Here is a 17,929-nt window from a genome sequence, read left to right on the forward strand (position 1 = left end):
ACAAGACAAAAAGACAGACACCAAGCACGATATTGAATTAGTAAAAGAATATTAAAAACATTCAGTAAGTATCAGAAGAGACAAAAACGGGTAAGACTGTAAAGTGCAGAGTTTAATATTCTAATTCTGGCCAGGTTTTCACTATATTAAGGAACTATTATAAAGTCAACAGACTATTCTGGGCTTAGTTCATGTCTTAGCTAAATTTAGTTCAACTGGTGTTCAGTATTTCAGATGTCTATATAAAAATAAAGTGGGAGTGACATTTTAAGCAAAGGAGATATCAGTTTAGATTATCAACAAGGCCAGTGCACTAAGGGCAACTTTTAAACTGAATTATCATATTTATCAATAACCTTTTAAAGAAATATATATTAGATTTTAAGTAGGATATGTCTGCTTTTATTGCTGATTATAAACGTTTCTTATTATTAGCTATTGAGATCTTCACAAATGCATCCCAAATATTTATATATGTTCTTTTCCCTTTGAAGCATACCTATATATTTCTAAATAATTAGTAATTATTAATATCTATTATTCAAAGAAACATACATCATTTTGCTTTTATAAGCACCAGGACTAAAGCTTACCTGAGATTATATTAAACTGGTTGCCAGAAACAAAGTAAGTGTGGATGAACTATGAACATTACATTACAATTTCATCAGCCTGCCCTAGAAATGTTCTCTTTTGAGCAATAAATGTCCTAGTTATCAGTTTGGACACCTGTACCAACACTCTTTTCAGTTTTCCTTTTCCTACTTGCTCAACTCCAATCTGCTGAATCTTCATCATCAGTTTGCACACCACTGTCTACTCTATTTTTATAACAGTGGGGATCCTCTGCCATATTTTCCCCTATCTCATCGTACTGTCCATGGACTTTAGCTCCAGAACGTCTCTTTTTGGGTTGCTTTTATGAAAACATTCTGGCTTAGGAAGAAGAGACTAACTAGATAATTTCCAAAGACGTTCCCATTAAAAAATCCAATATCCATGGGTCTAAATTTATGGCCATCCTTTGTCTTATCTGTTTATGTCATATGTTCAAACCGTGAATGTTAATTATATTCACTGAAATCACAGTCTACAATGAATGCTTGGGAGATTTCAAGATGAGAACAAAACTTTCCGTCTCACTGTCATAAAATAATAAACTTCTGTCTCATCTTGCCTCACAAAATAGTATATTTCTTTTTGTGGGAATGTATACATTTCTATTTTTTCCTCAAATCACTAATGAAATGATACTCACTGAAACTGTGTATTAGGTCCCCAAGGTACCAGGGGCTTTAGGGCTTCCTAAACTCCGCAAACACATGGTTAGCATCAACTCATCCATTGTCTTCTAACTGAAAAGAATCACTCTTACCGTGTAGCCCTCGGTATACTGAAAAGGAGCCCTGGAACTTTCGTCTGCTGTTGGACTCAGAGGCTTGGGGTCAGACATGGACCGCTGCATCATCTTGGCTGTCTTAGGACTCGCTGGGGGAACTTTAGCCATGTCTGGATGCAGTACTTTCTGTGGGCTTATATCATCAGGGAGGGGTTTTTCATAAGGTACAAAGGCTGATTCTAAGGCTTTGCCTGGTGAAAGTGGTGAGATGGGTGAATAAAGGACTTTTGGAGATTTGGGTGGGGAAGGAGCCAGCTGTAGTGTGGAATCTGGCCGAAGGTGAGATGAATAACCAATCTCTAAAGGTGTTGGGCGTTTCTTGTCTTTGGGTGGAGATGTGGCACTCAAATATTGAGGACTTTGTGTTTCTGAATCTGCTTCTGTTTGACATCCTAAACTGCCCCCTTTGTAAGTCTTTTCAGGTGCTGAAATGTGTTTAATTATTTCTACCTTGGCATCCACGTGCGCCCGTATCGAAGGTGTTCGTATGGTTCCCACTGGTTCAGTTTGCACAGATATCTCTGCCACTGTCTGAACTCCTATGCTGGAGACTTTGGAAAGGGGTTTGGTCTTCTCAGCCTCTGTAGTGCCATCACCATACTTTGCTACACGAGTTTTTCTCCTTGATCTAGTAGGCATGTCCCATTCATCCTGATCTTCATCATCAGTTTGGACACTTGTATCAACACTCTTTTTAGTTTTCCTTCTCCTACTTGCGTAACTCCGATCTGCTGCATCTTCATCATCAGTTTGTACACCACTGTCTACTATTTTTTTAAAACAGCGGGGGTCCTCTGCCATATTTTCCCCTATCTCATCATACTGTCCACGGGCTTTAGCTCCAGAACTTCTCTTTTTGGGTTGTTTTTCATCTTTTACAACAACGTCTGTTAAAGGTATTTCCGAAACTGTACTCAGAATGCCGGGTGGGGCAATGTACTGAGTAACACCATCAGACTGAACTGTGTACCATCCTTGGCTTTGTGGGATTTCAATCGCCACAACGGCTGAGGCTGTGGTGGTTGCATCCTCAGCTGCCCAAAACTGACCGCCTTCTGGGGCAGCATACTGCCCTTCCAACATCCCCTGCTCTGTCGTGGTTTGTGGAGAGGCAGTTCCAGAGGGATCATAGTTATACTGGTAGATCTGGCGAATCTTCTGCTCCTCTAGCTGCTGGTGAAGCTTTTGCTGCAGCTGTTGGATCTGCTCCAGCTGTAACTGTTGCTGAGCTAACGTCTCCTGCCTCATCATGAACTGGGCTTGACGCTCTTCTTCCTGCTGATAGAGAAGGTGCTGCTTCATAGACTGCAGTTCCTCCAGCTTTTTTTGAACCATCATCTTTTCCTGTTCTCGGAACCTTTGGATTTCCTGACGCTCCCACTCCAATTCCTCAGCAAAGCGCTGCTGCTTAATTTTCTCCAGCTCCAAGAGCTCACGCTCTAAGTCTAGCTGCTGTTGTTGTTTATCTTCTTCAGGGACAGTTAAAAGAGCACTTTCATCTCCCGCCACTTCAGAAAACACTTCAGATGCTGTGGTTAACGTGGGAACTGAGTCTATTGTCTCAGTGGTGAGAGTTTCCATAGCAATAGTTTGCAGACTGGCATTGATATCAATACCAGTTACTACAATGTCTGTTTCAGATGCACCTGTTGTGAGGAAATATGATCTAGGCATTGGCTGGCTCTGGTGCAGGGTGGATAATGAAGTTACTCCATCAGTTGTGTGCACACCAGACAGATCCCTCACAGTGGTGCTGAAAATGGAGCCAGGTTGTGTGGTGATAGCAAATGTGGAGGGCATTGGAGTTGCCTCTGAAGAATAGACAACATCATTAGTTGACCTCAAAACACTCCCCACACCATACTGGGATCCTGGAGGTGGAGTCATTCTCGCTGTGGAATACTGTGGGGTACTAATACCAATTCCTGAAATGACTTGACGTGTTTCTGGATATGGACCTGCAGTCTTGCTTGAGTAATCCATTACCTCACCTGAAATACAGGGTAGAGTTATAGTCCAGTTCCAAGAATGAATGATGCTTTGGGGATTTGAAAGAGCTCTCAATCTTGATGAACATAATGAATGGAACCACATGCAAATTCACTGGTTAACCTAATTAGATGCCGAAGAAAAGCAATGTTGAACATGCAGGCACATGCAGGTGACTTTGGGCAGAATAAATTTTAAAAATGAAGAAATAAAAGCGCACATGTACTCCAAAATATGTTGCCAAAATATTCAAAGAAAGAGAGAAAGTAACAAAATGAAAAAAGGGGCCACATTTTCATCCTGAAATGAGATGAGGAACACCATAATGATATTTCAAGGAAAGGTCTGCAGCGACATCATACTGACCTGTAGAACTTCTCCCTGAAGTTAGATCTACTGCTGCATCAGTTTCTCCTGAATAACCAAAAGCATTCTTACTTTTATAGAAAAAATGTCCAGCTTCTGCTAAATTAGTGTCAGACATGGAAGGCTTCATTCCCCCAACCCCTCTGTAACCATATGGCCCTGATCGGTCATACTGGTAGTGGTCATCCCTATAACCAAACCGATCCTCAGGAAGAGTAGTTGCAGGCTGCTGTGCTGTGCAGCTCCTTCCAAAAGGTAACTTATAAACTACATCACAGCACACAGCTCTTCTCCCTGCAGTCAGATCAACAGGTTTTTCATCATCCTCTATTATTTTGGTCACCACACTTGAAGTAGATTCATCCATTGTTACAACAGTTCTATGAGACTTTGTTGTACTGAGATCCACTGCCTCTCCATCAGTGATGCCCTGGGATGTGGTGCTATCAGTCCATCCATTTGTGACACCAACAGGAGGCACAGTAATAGGCATAGTAGTAGCCAGTGTCATTGCCTGTGCTGAAGTGCTTAAAGATAAGTTTATTGGTGCTTCCTGCTTAACTGTAGGGAAGGACTGGCCACTTGGTATCCTGTAAGGGGGCTCAGTATGCTTTGATGTAGTGAGCTGAAGTGGGGTTGCTGTTGCATGTTCTATGCTCACTAGGCTTTCTGTGCCTGCAGTGTAACTTGCACTAGCCGTGCACGTGACAGCAGTCACTGCCTCAGAGACCAGGGATATCGGAGTAACTACTGATGAAGTTGCACTGAGATTTATAATGGAGGGTTGGACAGCACTGATTTGTCTCCCATAGGCTTCTTTTGTTGTGGTCTGTCTTTTCACATCCATTGCAGAAGCAGAAAGATCCATACATTTTTCAGTCACTTTCACTTCTACTTTTGGTGCTGTACGCAAATCGATGGCATCACCGATAAGTTGCAACTTTCCATTTTCTTTATGCTGATGCTTTTCTAAATGTAGGGTATCTAAAGCAAGAGGCTCCGGAGGAATTGGTATAGAGACACTGCTGAGACCAACACTAGGGACTGTACTTCTGGTTGCTGAAATCTCAGCCTTAGAAACTTCAGTTGTAGGAAACTGTGTAACTGAAATTGGGGCTGCTTGACATGAAGATAGTATTGTGACAGGGATAGCAGAAAATGTCTCCAAAGCCCCTGAGATGTACAGGCTCCGTTCTGATGAATATGACATTTCTGCAGCTGTCACAGGAGGAACTACAGAAAATATAGGTTCAGTGGCAATTGTATGCTTGAGAGGTGATCCCAGGGGCCAACTGGTAATTGCTTGACTAGAAGAGTCTGTTGGAGTCCCAGGTTCAGATGGCAACGTGATAACCACGTAAGTTTCCATGAGGGAAAATCTTGGTGAGGACTTATTAGAGTGAGGAGAAAGTGGGGAGGTAGGGGAAGGCAATTTATAATCTGCTGTAGTGACTAAATTTAATGTCATATTTGAAGATAAACCTGTTGGTTTGGGGTGTGTATCTGTTGGTTTTTGTGTAGTTCCTGGATGCTGAGTAATGGGGGGTTTAGGGGCAATGGGAGGTTTGCTTGGCTCAGGTCTGTGGGTAAATACAAGTCTAGATGGAATGGAAGATGGCTTAGGAGGAACTGGAGGAGGTGCAGTGGTACAAATTTTTGTTATAGGTAATCCATTACTCCTTGGAACAGCTGTGGTCTCTATAGTAGTAACAGTGTCAACCAGAGATGCAGCTGTCATAGTTAGAGTCACTGGAACTGTAACTGTTAACTTTTTCTTAGGATGAATAGCAGGTTTAGGTGAGGTTGGTGGAGGAAGTGGTGGAGGAGGAGGAGGAGGGGGAGGGGGAGGAGGTGGAGGTGGAGGTGGAGGAGGAGGAGGAGGTTGAGCTGATGTGTCCAAAGAAGAACTTCGTAGGAATGGGTGTGTTTTAGTTGGAAGAGAGGAAACAGAAGGACCGCCAGATGGTAACTGAGATGCAGGTTTTGCTTGACCAAAGATCTCTCCAGATACAAAGCATGCAGTTGAAACTTGCTCCTTCATTGGAAAGGCTATTCCAGAAGGTGGCTGATCAAACACGGTTTCAGATAAGCTAGTTTTAGCTAGTTCAGCCTCAGAATCCTTCCTTTTATCTCTGTAAGCTTCCAAAACTTCCAGAATAATTCCATTCCCAGTTTCCTTCTTGGCTTTCTTCACTGAGTCCTTTTCAGATATAGATAAGTCAGTGGAAATAGTGTCAGCAATTAGCCCCTTGGGTTTAGTTTCTTCAGATTCTAAGATAGAAGGTGTCATATCAGATAAGGAAATTGCAACATGATCAGTACTAGGTCTACCATCTGGTATAGTAGTCTGATCTAAAGATATACTTATTTCTTCTGGGTAGTCTATGATGCTGCCTTGAAAATATGTTGATGAAGAAATATCCCCAGGATCTTCTAATTTAGTTACTATGTCTACTGGCTCTGTATAAACTGTAGTTATGCTATCCAGGGTAGTAATGGGTGAGGAGCTATCTGTGGTACAAACCGAAGAAACAGATGATGTGAGGGAAGGTGTGTCAGAGGGTGGGACAGATGTAGCACTTTCTGAAGGCTCAGAGTAGGTCAAAATCAGTGATTCATGGGCAATTATCTCTTGAATTTCTCTTGTGTAATCAGTTATATATTCATCTTCAATTTCCTCTGTTGAAAAATGTTGGGTTATTTTGACATCTGGAATAGAGAGTGTTGCACTGCTGGTTGAATCTGTAAGAGATGCTCCTGAAAGAATACTTGATGTCAAAGATTCATCAGGCAACCTATCAAAGTCCATAGTGGACTCTGTCAGGTCGTCCCTGATGGGGGGCTGGGTTGGACTGGATTCCGGTGTTAACTGCATCTGTTGCCTCTTCATGAGTTCTTCATAGGCAGCATCAGCATCTAGTAACTTTTTTTCTTCACTGGTAGAAGTTACCATACTATCCAGATCTACTATCTCGTGGCTTTCTGGGATGATATAAGAACTTGAAACAACATCTTCTTGAGGTACAACAGAATGTAAGCTTTCTAACTCATAAAACTCTTTCTGGAGGTCTGTAATTTTCTGCATAGGATCATCATAAATATGTTCTGGAAGTCTTGTTTTTTGCTCTCTCCCTCTCTGCTGCATAAATCCATTTTCATCTTCTTGCCTTGTTAGCAGACTGTCATCGACTGAACCATTGTATGTGTCCTCTACTAAAGACTCATAAATGTAATCCTCTATTAGCATCCCACCATACAAAGGCTCCTTTTCAAACATTTCCTCTCGTTCATTTGCAGCTGGAAAAGCTTTGTATTTGTGGGTTTTATGCATCATTTCTTCATACATCTCCTCAGCACTTTTTAATGCCTTTTGGCCACCTTCTTTCTGCATAACAGAATGCTCATCTGTTGGTGAGTATAGAGACACAGCTGTGGGCAATTTATAAACTTTTTGCACTTCAATTATTTTTTCTGGGCTTATTTCAAAACCCTCTGGATCTGACTCTATGCTAGGTGAGTATTCAGAACAAGAAGATCGATGGAGCTCCTCCATTTCTGCAGCCTGACGTAATTCTTCTGTTGGAGATGCATCTTCAATAGGAGAGAGATTACTGGGTGGTGTCTTTGGTCTTTCTCTCCTTCTCTGAGCTCGAAGTTCATCTTTGTCTTTCTTTGATTTTTTACTAGAACTTTTTCTTTGTTGCTGTTCTAATTCCCGCTGCTTTTCTTGTTCCTTCAATAATTCTTCTTCCTCTCTCAATTCTTCTTCCTCTGAAGAATCTTCAATAGTCGGTAAAAGAGGACCATGTGACCTGTGCCTAGCTTTGCGCTGCTGCTTGCTCTCCCCTTTTTTGTGACTTGGACTACTGTCACTGTCCTCATCCAGCGATGACACTGATGTAGGGGATGTGCCAGGAGTGAAGCTAGAAGCATGAAGACTAGAAGATCCTTCCCCCCTTGACCTATCTTCTGGAGAGTCTGTCAGGCTTTCCATTTCTAATTCTGGCTCTTCATCAAAATACAAAGCTGTTTTTTTCTGTGATGACTCTGCAGAATACTTATCTGCTATTGTGCTATTGAGTTCAATTGTTTTAAATCGACGCAGCCCTCCTCCTCCAGCAACTACAAGTTCTTCACTCTCCTGACTTTTAGTTTCTCTGTATTTAATGTCAGGACTTTCGTCAAATGTCTCATCATCTTCATCATGCCATGAATGGCGCCTCCCTGCATCTTCCTCAAAGCTTGTGCTACTTTTTCGAGTCAGTCGCTTGTGTTTCCCTGCTGTTACTTTCCCTTTTCCTTTTGTTTCTTCCTTCTTCTGGCTCTCAATAATACCACTGATCTGTTTAAGCTGGTTCCTTATGAACTCATCGTCCTCAGAACCTGAAGCGTCTTCATCAGCACTCATTTCTCTGATTTGCTTTCTAATAAAGTCCTCCTCTTCACCTGATCCTTGGCTATCTTCCTGTTTATACTCATCACTGCTTGATGAACCGACACTAGTTCTCCGCTTTCTTTGTGGAACAGGTGAGTTTTCACTTTCACTACTGTCTTCAACTGAATCATAGGGCTGTCTTCTTGTAGCTATGTCATCAACGAAGTCAGATTTTTCTTTGTGGTCCTTTCTGGGAGGAGTGTCTTGTTGGCCATCTTTTGTAAAAGTATCTTTTGCTTCTTGACTCTCTTTGAGATTCTCTTCTGAAACTGTAGTTTCCAGTGTTTGAGTTAAACTCTGAGTTTTCTGCTCCTCCTTAGGCTGCTCAGGAGAAACCTCTTGGGGTTGTGTTTTCTTTTCTGACTTTTCTTCAATAAGTGTACTTGCCTGCGCTTCCAAAATGGAGAGGACTGTACTTTCTAACTTAGCCAAGTCTGAGGGGCTGGAAGGGCTGCTTTCTTGTGAAAATGAGTCCTTTTTGAGTCCCTTGAGCAAATCCTTTTCATCACTTGGAATAAGACTTGGGATTTCACCAAGTGAACCTGATATGCCATCAGAAGAATATCCTGTGTCACTTAGACCTTGTGGGCTTTTTGGCTGTTGAGAACTTGACGTGTCTGATTTGTCATCTTCCTTTTCCTAGCAGGGAGGAAAAGATACAGGAAAACTTAACATGATTAAACTAATAAAATGGCCTCTCCATTACTCCCAAATAACTATTATGAACAGAGAAAAAAAGTATATGAAACTTTTTCAACTGTTTTAAATAAATCTTTGCATGGGGGAAAAAAGAAAATAGTTAATACATACTGATTAAGATTAGTTTTCATTTGATTAAATGTCAATTGTCAATTTGAAATGACACTTTTAGTCCACTAGTGCTCTATCCTTCTATATTTCAATATCATTTTCCTTCAAACACATGATTTTTCTTTCTCAGCATATTTACTTTGGGATATAATTCAAATTATTAAAGAAAAATTTTAATGATATATTTCCACTGACATAATTAGTACTTTTGGATTATGAGGACAGGCAAAGAAAGGAAGAATCAGAGGATGGGCCTTCATGTGGCCATAAGACTTACGGGATGTTGGAAAATTGACTTAACAAAAGTAAGTATATATCATCTGATGCCATAATGATATTTGCCCCACCGACCACAAAGAATGTTATTTTTTTTTTCTGAGAGATATTCAAGCAAGGCTGTATTTTTTAAAAAATGTAAAACACTGTATTTAATTGGCATCACAGTTAATATTATAATGCTATAAAATGTGACTGTTTAGAAATTGTAAACTTTGAAAAAGTAATTGGTCTGGCTCATAGCTTCAGTAAAAGAGAAATAGCTATTATTTTTGTAGAGTTGTGAATCACATTTATCTTCAGTATCCCACTTCAAAGATATTTATCAAATATCTCTTATAAATGTCTTCTGACTTTGAAAATACTTGTATTTTTACCTCTATGGTATTTCAAAGTCAGCTTCCTTCAACCAGCACAACAACTAACTGTATGAATGGACATATGGGCTTTTCAGGGAGCTGGGACACAGAGTAGACAAATCATAGGCTTGAACTACTTATTTTATTTGCTAAGACAAGGATAACAATTTGATTCAAGAATCAGAAGCCTTAAATTAAAAAAAATGTTAAACATAAAGACTTTGTGCATAAGTCTAAATGAAAAAAAAACACACAAAACAACACAACAAAAAAAACAACTATGAGCAAAATGAAACCCAGCTGATCCAGTTAGTTTGCATGTTCAGAGGAGAACATAAAAAACAAACAATCAATCAAACAACAACAACAACAAAACAGCCCTAGGAAAGGAAGGAGGAAGGTGAAGAGCTGCACAGGACATGCTCTATTTGACACTGGCCTATGGAGTCACCCTGGATTCCACTAAGTCTGTATCTTGAACTAACCATCTCAATATTTTAGTGGGTGTGTAGTCATGGGCTCCTCCAATCTATCTACAGCCAAAATGAACAGGTGTCAGGTCAGGTAACAAACGACAAACATTCAAAAACATCTTTCTTCTTTCCTGCATTCCTTCCCTCCTGCTTTTCTTCCTTCTTTTTATCCTTCTCCTTCTCTGACTGCTTCTCCTCATCCTCTTTTTATCTATAAAGTTCTCAAATATAAAAATTGTTGGCTTGATATTAATTTTACATCCATTTTCATCTTACTACCTATCTTTATTCTGTATGGTTAGATATGTATCTTGAACATATCATAGAGTAAAATACTTTTGCTGAATTTACAACATGACTCAATTAAAAAAGACAGTCTGACATATTTTTCACACCATTAGTCCAAAAAGCAATGCCGACTCTTTGATCAATAATTAATTTATCTGGACTATTTCAGATGTCTGTGCAGAGAAGGGTTACTTATCTGCAGTTATGAGACTATACTAGTGGGGCTAATGAGTCCCCAACCAACTGTGGCTCCTTTCTCTTCAGAGCTACACACAGAAGAGGTAAGCATTACAAAACAGTCTTCCAATAAAAGCTTTCTGGATGGTCACAGTGGAGGGACATTTCTATATCCTTGCATTCCACAGAAAGCAAGAGCATATTTTTTTGAGTCCAATATACTTCCTATGTCTTTCCTTGTCTTCTTTCCCAAGTTTCACTAAATCACTGTAAACACCATAAGCACATGGGTGGAGTATCTAAGCTCCTTTTCAATAAAAGGGCAAGAAAATGATCTTTCATAATTAAAGTTTGATGGTGTAATTTATATTCTTTATTTTGTGTCTGCATATATCATAAAACATAACAACGTAAGGAAGCTATACATATATAAGAAGTGTTACTATTGTTATATATAACAATTCATTGAGTATAATAAAATATAAATTATAATTTTATACAATAGGTTCTGAATATTCTAGTGACATTTTACAAAAATAAGATTAGGACCAGAAATATATAATGTGTCAAAGGAAATGAAGATACATTATACAGAAGACTAACACACATAAATAACAAAATACCTGCCTTACAATACCCTTTATGTAGCCTTTCACCTTGTGCTCATCCTTTCCTTCTTTCTTTAGTAAATATGTTCTACCTCCTTCCCCCTCTGCCTTCTCACAGGATCCGTTCATAATTTACCTATAATGATGTTGTGATGATTTCCCCCCACCAAGGACTCCTCTATATTATAAGGTGGCAAAATGTGGGAAGGTTTTGCACTACAGATTTGTGGGTCTAGATACAATGTTTAGAGTGGTTAATAAGGAAATCAAGTTAGGTGACCAAGAGACATTTGGCTACACTGTTCAGAACGAACATTTGGTCATGTACTTACTGTACTATAATATATTGAAAAAAAATCATAAAGTCAATTTTTATCATACTAAGTAGCATAGGTGTAATGTCTCTTGACACAGGTGAGTGGCCTGCTTCTTCATTTTGTTGTTAGCTTATTAATCATCAGAGCATACATAAATCAGGCCCTTTGCCTCTTTGATTTAAGGCAGCTAGCTATACATTCATCTTTAATCCTGCTGCTAAAATGGAAACAAAATGCTTTCCTTCATATACCAAGACAGGCACAATGAGGTACTCATCTGTCCGCCCCATTTGTCCTTCTTGTGGCTATCCGCTCTCCTTCATGAGATACCTGATGTGAGGACTAGTACAATTTGTATCCATGTGGCTAACCAGTCTATACAGATTTAACAGAGCAAAACCTTGCTTCATAATTTATGTTTCCTAACAAGGTAATAATTTGATAAAAAATGAAAGAGTAGATGGAACTGAGAAGAATGTAAAACACAGTGTGTAAGTTGGGTCTGATTTTTCTCTAATTATTCAAGCTTCAAATGGATGTCTGAAGTACTGTAACTTGAGAAACACGATCAAAGGATGTATGTGAGGAAGGAATAATTGGGATCATTTTCTCCCAAATTTCTCTAGAACTAAAAGATTGAGTTTTATCTTAGTTGCTTAAAAAATGCATGGCTGTGCCTGGCCAGCATGGCTCAGTGGTCAAATGTTGGCCTATGAACCTAGGACATCACAGTTTAATTCCTGGTCAGGGCACATGCCCAATGTGGGGCGTGCAGGAGTCAGCTGATCAATGATTCTCTCTCATCATTGATGTTTCTATCTCTCTCCCTCTCCCTTCCTCTCTGAAATCAATAAAAATATATTTTTAAAAATGTGTGGCTGCAAATTTACTTTTGAGAAGAATATTAAACCACTTAGTAACTTTTTAAGGTTCAATGAAGTGAATATATTCAAAGGGTTCCTTCTAAGTTACATACATATATAACACATATACATATATGTATATATATCTTTGAATATCCTTACATTTATTATTTTCTTCATTTGAATCGATAATCGGATGCTGAAATTATCCATTTCATTTCTTACAAAATACATCTGGAATGACTTGAAATTATTACATAAGAATAAAAGTCCAGGTATCTACCCTGTGCATGAGAATTTTGTTTGTCATCTTAGATCGAGGCAGTGAGTGGGAACAGCCATAATTTAAGCTTACTTTTTTTTTAAATATATTTTATTGATTTTTTACAGAGAAGAAGGGAGAGAGATAGAGAGTTAGAAACATCGATGAGAGAGAAACATCGATCAGCTGCCTCCTGCACATCTCCTACTGGGGATGTGCCCGCAACCCAGGTACATGCCCTTGACCGGAATCGAACCCGGGACCTTTCAGTCCGCAGGCCGACGCTCTATCCACTGAGCCAAACTGGTTCCGGCTAAGCTTACTTTTTTAATAGAAATGTTATTTTTCAGCTTCCCTGAAGGATACATTTTCCCTGTATTTTTCTAAGTACATTTTCCATTAGACTATATTATACTGTCTTTTATTTTGTATTATGTATTGTGCTTTTTCCATGTATAGTAATATGGCTATTAAGCCTTCCTAGTCTGTGTATATGAAATAATAACTTAAAATTTTCAGTGGTTAAAATTAATATTTTTACTTGCCAATAGAAAGCAGAGAATAGAGAATTTTTTTTCCTTCCAATATTCTACTGCTGAGAGGCAGTAAGCTGAGACCCATTTGACACTCTTTCCACAACGTCACGTCTCGAGACATCCTTAGTGGTGAGGAATATGCCAAGACACAGCTGCACTGCCACACTTAGTTCTGCCCTGTTCCCAAAGGAAACCTTTAGCCTCTCATGCTGAAAGTAAACAGAAGTTACCTGAACAGTATTGGTGTTAAGAACTAAGTTTCTGGTTAAATATAATATTGTACAAAGAAAGGATGCAATATTAAGTTTTTGGTTAATTGCCCCTAAGTCATTTATTTTAACGGGCCAAAGTAAAATAACGAAAGAAAAATCTTTAATCATTTATAGAATGTTTTGGTCAAAATGGATTGCTAGTCTGATTAAGTCCATAAAATTCACTGAGCCTGGAGAGAAAAATCATAATCCCACCTACATGGGAATGCTTTTTACTACAGAAAACCTCTTAATTTTTAATCTTATCTGATTATGCTGCCATTACATACACTGCCTATATAGAACTTGAATGCTAACCCCTGGATCATTGTAACCAGAAATTAAAGTTTATGCTAAAGAATGTTCAAATTTTGGGTTTTATCAAGAAAGCTACAGTGTTTCAATGTATCAAATGCAGATAAGCAGTATTCTGTTTAAGCATGTCAGTAAAAAGAGAGAATTCTGTAGTAACATGTAATTTTAAAATTATTAAGTTAAAAAAATAAAGAAGACTGCACCATTCTCAACAATAAAGATAAATTTTAAAAAGAATGTACCTTTCAAATTATTTATTACATTTCAGAATAAATTTTAATTCCACTTGGCAAAACATTTTGAAAGACAGGAATGAATGGAAAGAAAATGATGTGGCAGCAAAGAAATGCAAACGATATACTATAACAATATGAATCACACAGAGACAAATTAATGAATAAATAAATAAACATATTAACAAAGTAAAAAATTACACGAAGTGTTTGGGATTATAGTGGGAGCTGCCAAGAGATATAAATAAGTATAATAATGAAAAGGCAGTATGTTAAACGTATCAAAAAAAGAAGCATTGTGTTTCTTACCCTTTGCAACAGCATGGAAGGACCTGGAGAATATTATGCAGTTTGAAATAAGTCAGTCAGGGAAAGACAAATATCAAATGATCTCACTTATATGTGAAATCTAATGACCATAATAAACCGATGGACAAAACAGGCCCAGAGGCATGGATGCATGGAACAGACTGACATATCTCAGGGGAGTGGGGGACAGAAAGAGAGTAACCAAAGACTTTATATGATCGGAGCTGTCTCACCCAGTCTCAACCGGGGCCGGCCGGCCTGGGGGAGGGATGGCAGAGGTTGGCTGGCCATGGGAGGTTGGCTGTGGGAGCGCACTGACCACCAGGGGACAGCTCTTGCATTGAGCATCTGCCTCCTGGTGGTCAGTACGCGTCATAGCTACCGGCTGGTCGTCTGATCGTCTGGTCATCTGATCGTCTGGTAGTAACGGTCGCTTACGCTTTTATATATATATATAGATATGCATAAACAAGGGACACAGACAATAGTGGTGAAGACCTAAATGGGGCAGGGGCTGGGAAGAGAGGGGCCAAGGGAAGAGGGAAGAGGGAATTGGGGACATCTGTAATACTATCAACAATTTTTAAAAAAGAAAGAAGCACTGTGTATAGTGTTTGAGAAGCTCAGCTTTTGTAATGAGAACTGGACTAGAATCTTAGCTTTGCTGTTTCCTAGAGCTTACCCCTCTTTAACACAGCTATGATATCTACCTTATCATTAATTATGTGGGTTCAATGATAGAGAATGGACTTAACATAGTACACAGAATATAGTAACAGGTAAGTTAAGAGTATTATTTTTGTTTCCAACAAAAGCTAACTTAAAGCTGATCAATATGGGGAGTTCAGCAGCTAAAGTGAGTGCCCCTAGGGAGAGGAGCGGCCTAGAGGCCCAGGTGGGACTTTCCTAACAGGGCTGAAGGAAGGGTGCACTGTCAGGGCACAGAGAAGGACTACGTACAGGTTCAGGCGGGAGAGCACACAAGTTACATTCAGGAGTTACACAAAGGCCTAGTGACTGGTTTTCTGTTTCTTACTTGTGGGCAATATTAGGTTGTTTGAAGTTATACTGCAGCCATACTTCCGAGTGCTGAAAAAGCCAAGCTCAACTGTTGTCTGTAGCCTTGACCGTGGGATACAGAAACCTGAGCAAGTACACCAAATTATCTAATGGACTATAAGAAGGAAACATTAAGATTTTTATTGTATTTTCAATCTAAAGTTATATTTTGCTAACTTTAATGAAAAGACTGACACCACTCTTTGTTTCTCATGTTAGTTGGTCACATGGTCTGTGAGAATCCTGGGAGAAAACTGGAAGTTATACTATAAGGAAAAGATATAGTGAGGTGGTCATTTCATTTGCTCACCTTTATATAACAGCTTATTTTTTGTTGTTGTTGTTACGCAGGTTTGTGGCTTGTATTACCCAGTTTCAACTAAACCACCTTTTCTATAATAGTTAAGTGGTAAACAAAATATCCTTTAAAAATATTTTCACAAAAAAAGCATGTGTTAAGGATAATACTAATAATGTAAGAAACATAAAGCACAGTAATAAAGAAGCTTACTCTCCATATTGTTATAAGCTGTTCATCAGTAACTTTACAAGGTAAAAGCAATGATTACCAAGTTGAATCAGTTCTGACACAAGTTGGCCAAAAATGTTTGATGGTACCAGAAAACTATTCAGTAACTATATTTACATTTATTATTGCTAATAACACATTGCCAACACACACAATGTGTTTTGCATTATAGTAAGTAATATGACAGGATCAGAAACTCACATTATTTTCAGCAAATAAGTATTCTAGTACTTCATAAATTTGTAGTAAATTGAGTAATAAAGACATAATATTCATATGCATTTTCTTACTGAATAATGTAAGAAAAAAGGTCATATGTCATTTGGTGAAAATTGTTTTTTCTGCCATGTAAAAATAGCTAAAGTAATATGTAGAAACTAATATGGTGACAAATCAAACTGCATGTCTTCATTAGCAAATATTATTAGAAGAAACAAAAAAAAATAACTGGAAGGTTTGGGGAAATCTTATTAGAGCAAAGTAAGTAACAAAAGGTTATATAATAATAGAAATATGTTCAGTTTATAATGTTCAATAATTGTTTCAATAAAACTCTTTAAAAAGTACTATTGTGAGACACAAAGAAATAATATACCAATGTAGATAGCCTCCATATTGAGGGACTTGTATAACAAAGGTATATATGTTTTTAAATAAAAAACTACATATTAGCCTGGCTGGTATGGCTCAGTGGTTGAGCATTGACCTCAGGAGGTCACTGATTGATTCCAGATCAGGGCTCAATCCCCAGTAGGGGGTGTGGTGTGCAGGAGACAGCCAACTGATGTTGATGTTTCTCTCTCATCAATGTCTCTCTCTCTCTCTCTCTCTCTCTCTCTCTCTCTGTCTCCTTTCCTCTCTCTCTAAAAATCAATGAAAACATTAAAAAACAAAAAATAAAAAACCTACATATTAATTATTGAAGAATAGCTTTTCTGACTGAAATTATTTTTTTAAAGGGTAAGGTTATAGAGATAGCAATACATATAAAATTCATTTACTTCTACAAGTTACAAGTAAGCTAGAAATGCAGAGAGTGCCTTATGATTCTACAGATGTAGCACACGTTGCATACTACTGAGACCTTTATATTTTGAAGTATATCTTTAATATTTTATACTGATTTAGAGAATAACTATGTATTTTAGCCACAGAGGTTTACTGATTACCTCACAGGAAATTAATTTGAAAAGTTGTAAATGTGAAGATTTAATTCCTTTTTAACAAAAGTAGAAGAATTGAAAATTTGCCCAACTTTTGGGTGATGACAAGTGGTTATCAGCAATATACTACTTATTAGGTATTTAGGAAGAAAGTAAACCTTGGTTACCAGCAATATGCTACCTTTTGGTTACCAGCAATATGCTTCCTTTAATTAGGAAAAAAATAAACAATAGCTGTCTCTTCAAAAAATTATATGTGAAAACACTCCTTTGAAGATACAGATTTTTGGAAATTATGTGATTATGCTATATGAAATGGCATGTCATTCTTAAAGGCTTTCAGATCTGCTCATTTAACAAACTTTGCAGAGAATATTTTTACTGTTTATAGATCTTTCAGATAAAGAACTCTGGTGAGCTTCAAAGACATTTGTTAATAAAATATTTTAAAACACCTCATTATCTGATAATTGGTTTCAAGGAAGATTAACATTTATTTGTTGAATTTCTACAATTAAGGAAAAATTTTGTTTTCAATTTCAAACTTAGAAAACAGAAAGATTTGGCAAGTACAATCTTTGATCCACTTCTTCCAATTCTGGTATAAGCTTGTGAGCTATCTTTTTTGTTGTTGTTATAATAGCCATTAAAACTAAATATCAAAATATAAAAATAAGCTTAACTTAGAAGTTCAATTTCAAATAACTCTATCAAAATATTTCAGACCCAGATTTTCTAAAATATTGAAGCATGGTCAATCAATGTTCTCTATAAAACACTATCTTTAATCAAATTTTAATGTGGTCAAAAGTATTTACATTTAGCCGAAACCAGTTTGGCTCAGTGGATAGAGCGTCAGCCTTTGGACTGAAGGGTCCCAGGTTCGATTCCGGTCAAGGGCATGTACCTGGG

The 17,929-nt window shown here is 38.1% G+C and overlaps 1 protein-coding gene across 2 annotated transcripts in view; it reads right to left on the reverse strand.

Moving 5' to 3' along the window:
• PCLO (piccolo presynaptic cytomatrix protein) overlaps positions 1 to 17,929 on the reverse strand; it is a 280,628-nt gene that overhangs the window by 143,545 nt on the left and 119,154 nt on the right. For both annotated transcript variants that reach the window (XM_081102328.1, XM_081102327.1), the window contains exons 5-6: positions 3,755 to 8,828; positions 1,376 to 3,390 (exon numbers count right to left, since the gene is read on the reverse strand). In XM_081102328.1, the coding sequence (XP_080958454.1) occupies positions 1,376 to 3,390; positions 3,755 to 8,828 (7,089 nt within the window). The remainder of the gene's footprint in view (positions 1 to 1,375; positions 3,391 to 3,754; positions 8,829 to 17,929) is intronic.

Source organism: Myotis nattereri, assembly GCF_964212035.1.
Source record: "Myotis nattereri genome assembly, chromosome: 11".
NCBI classification, from domain to species: Eukaryota; Metazoa; Chordata; class Mammalia; order Chiroptera; family Vespertilionidae; genus Myotis; species Myotis nattereri.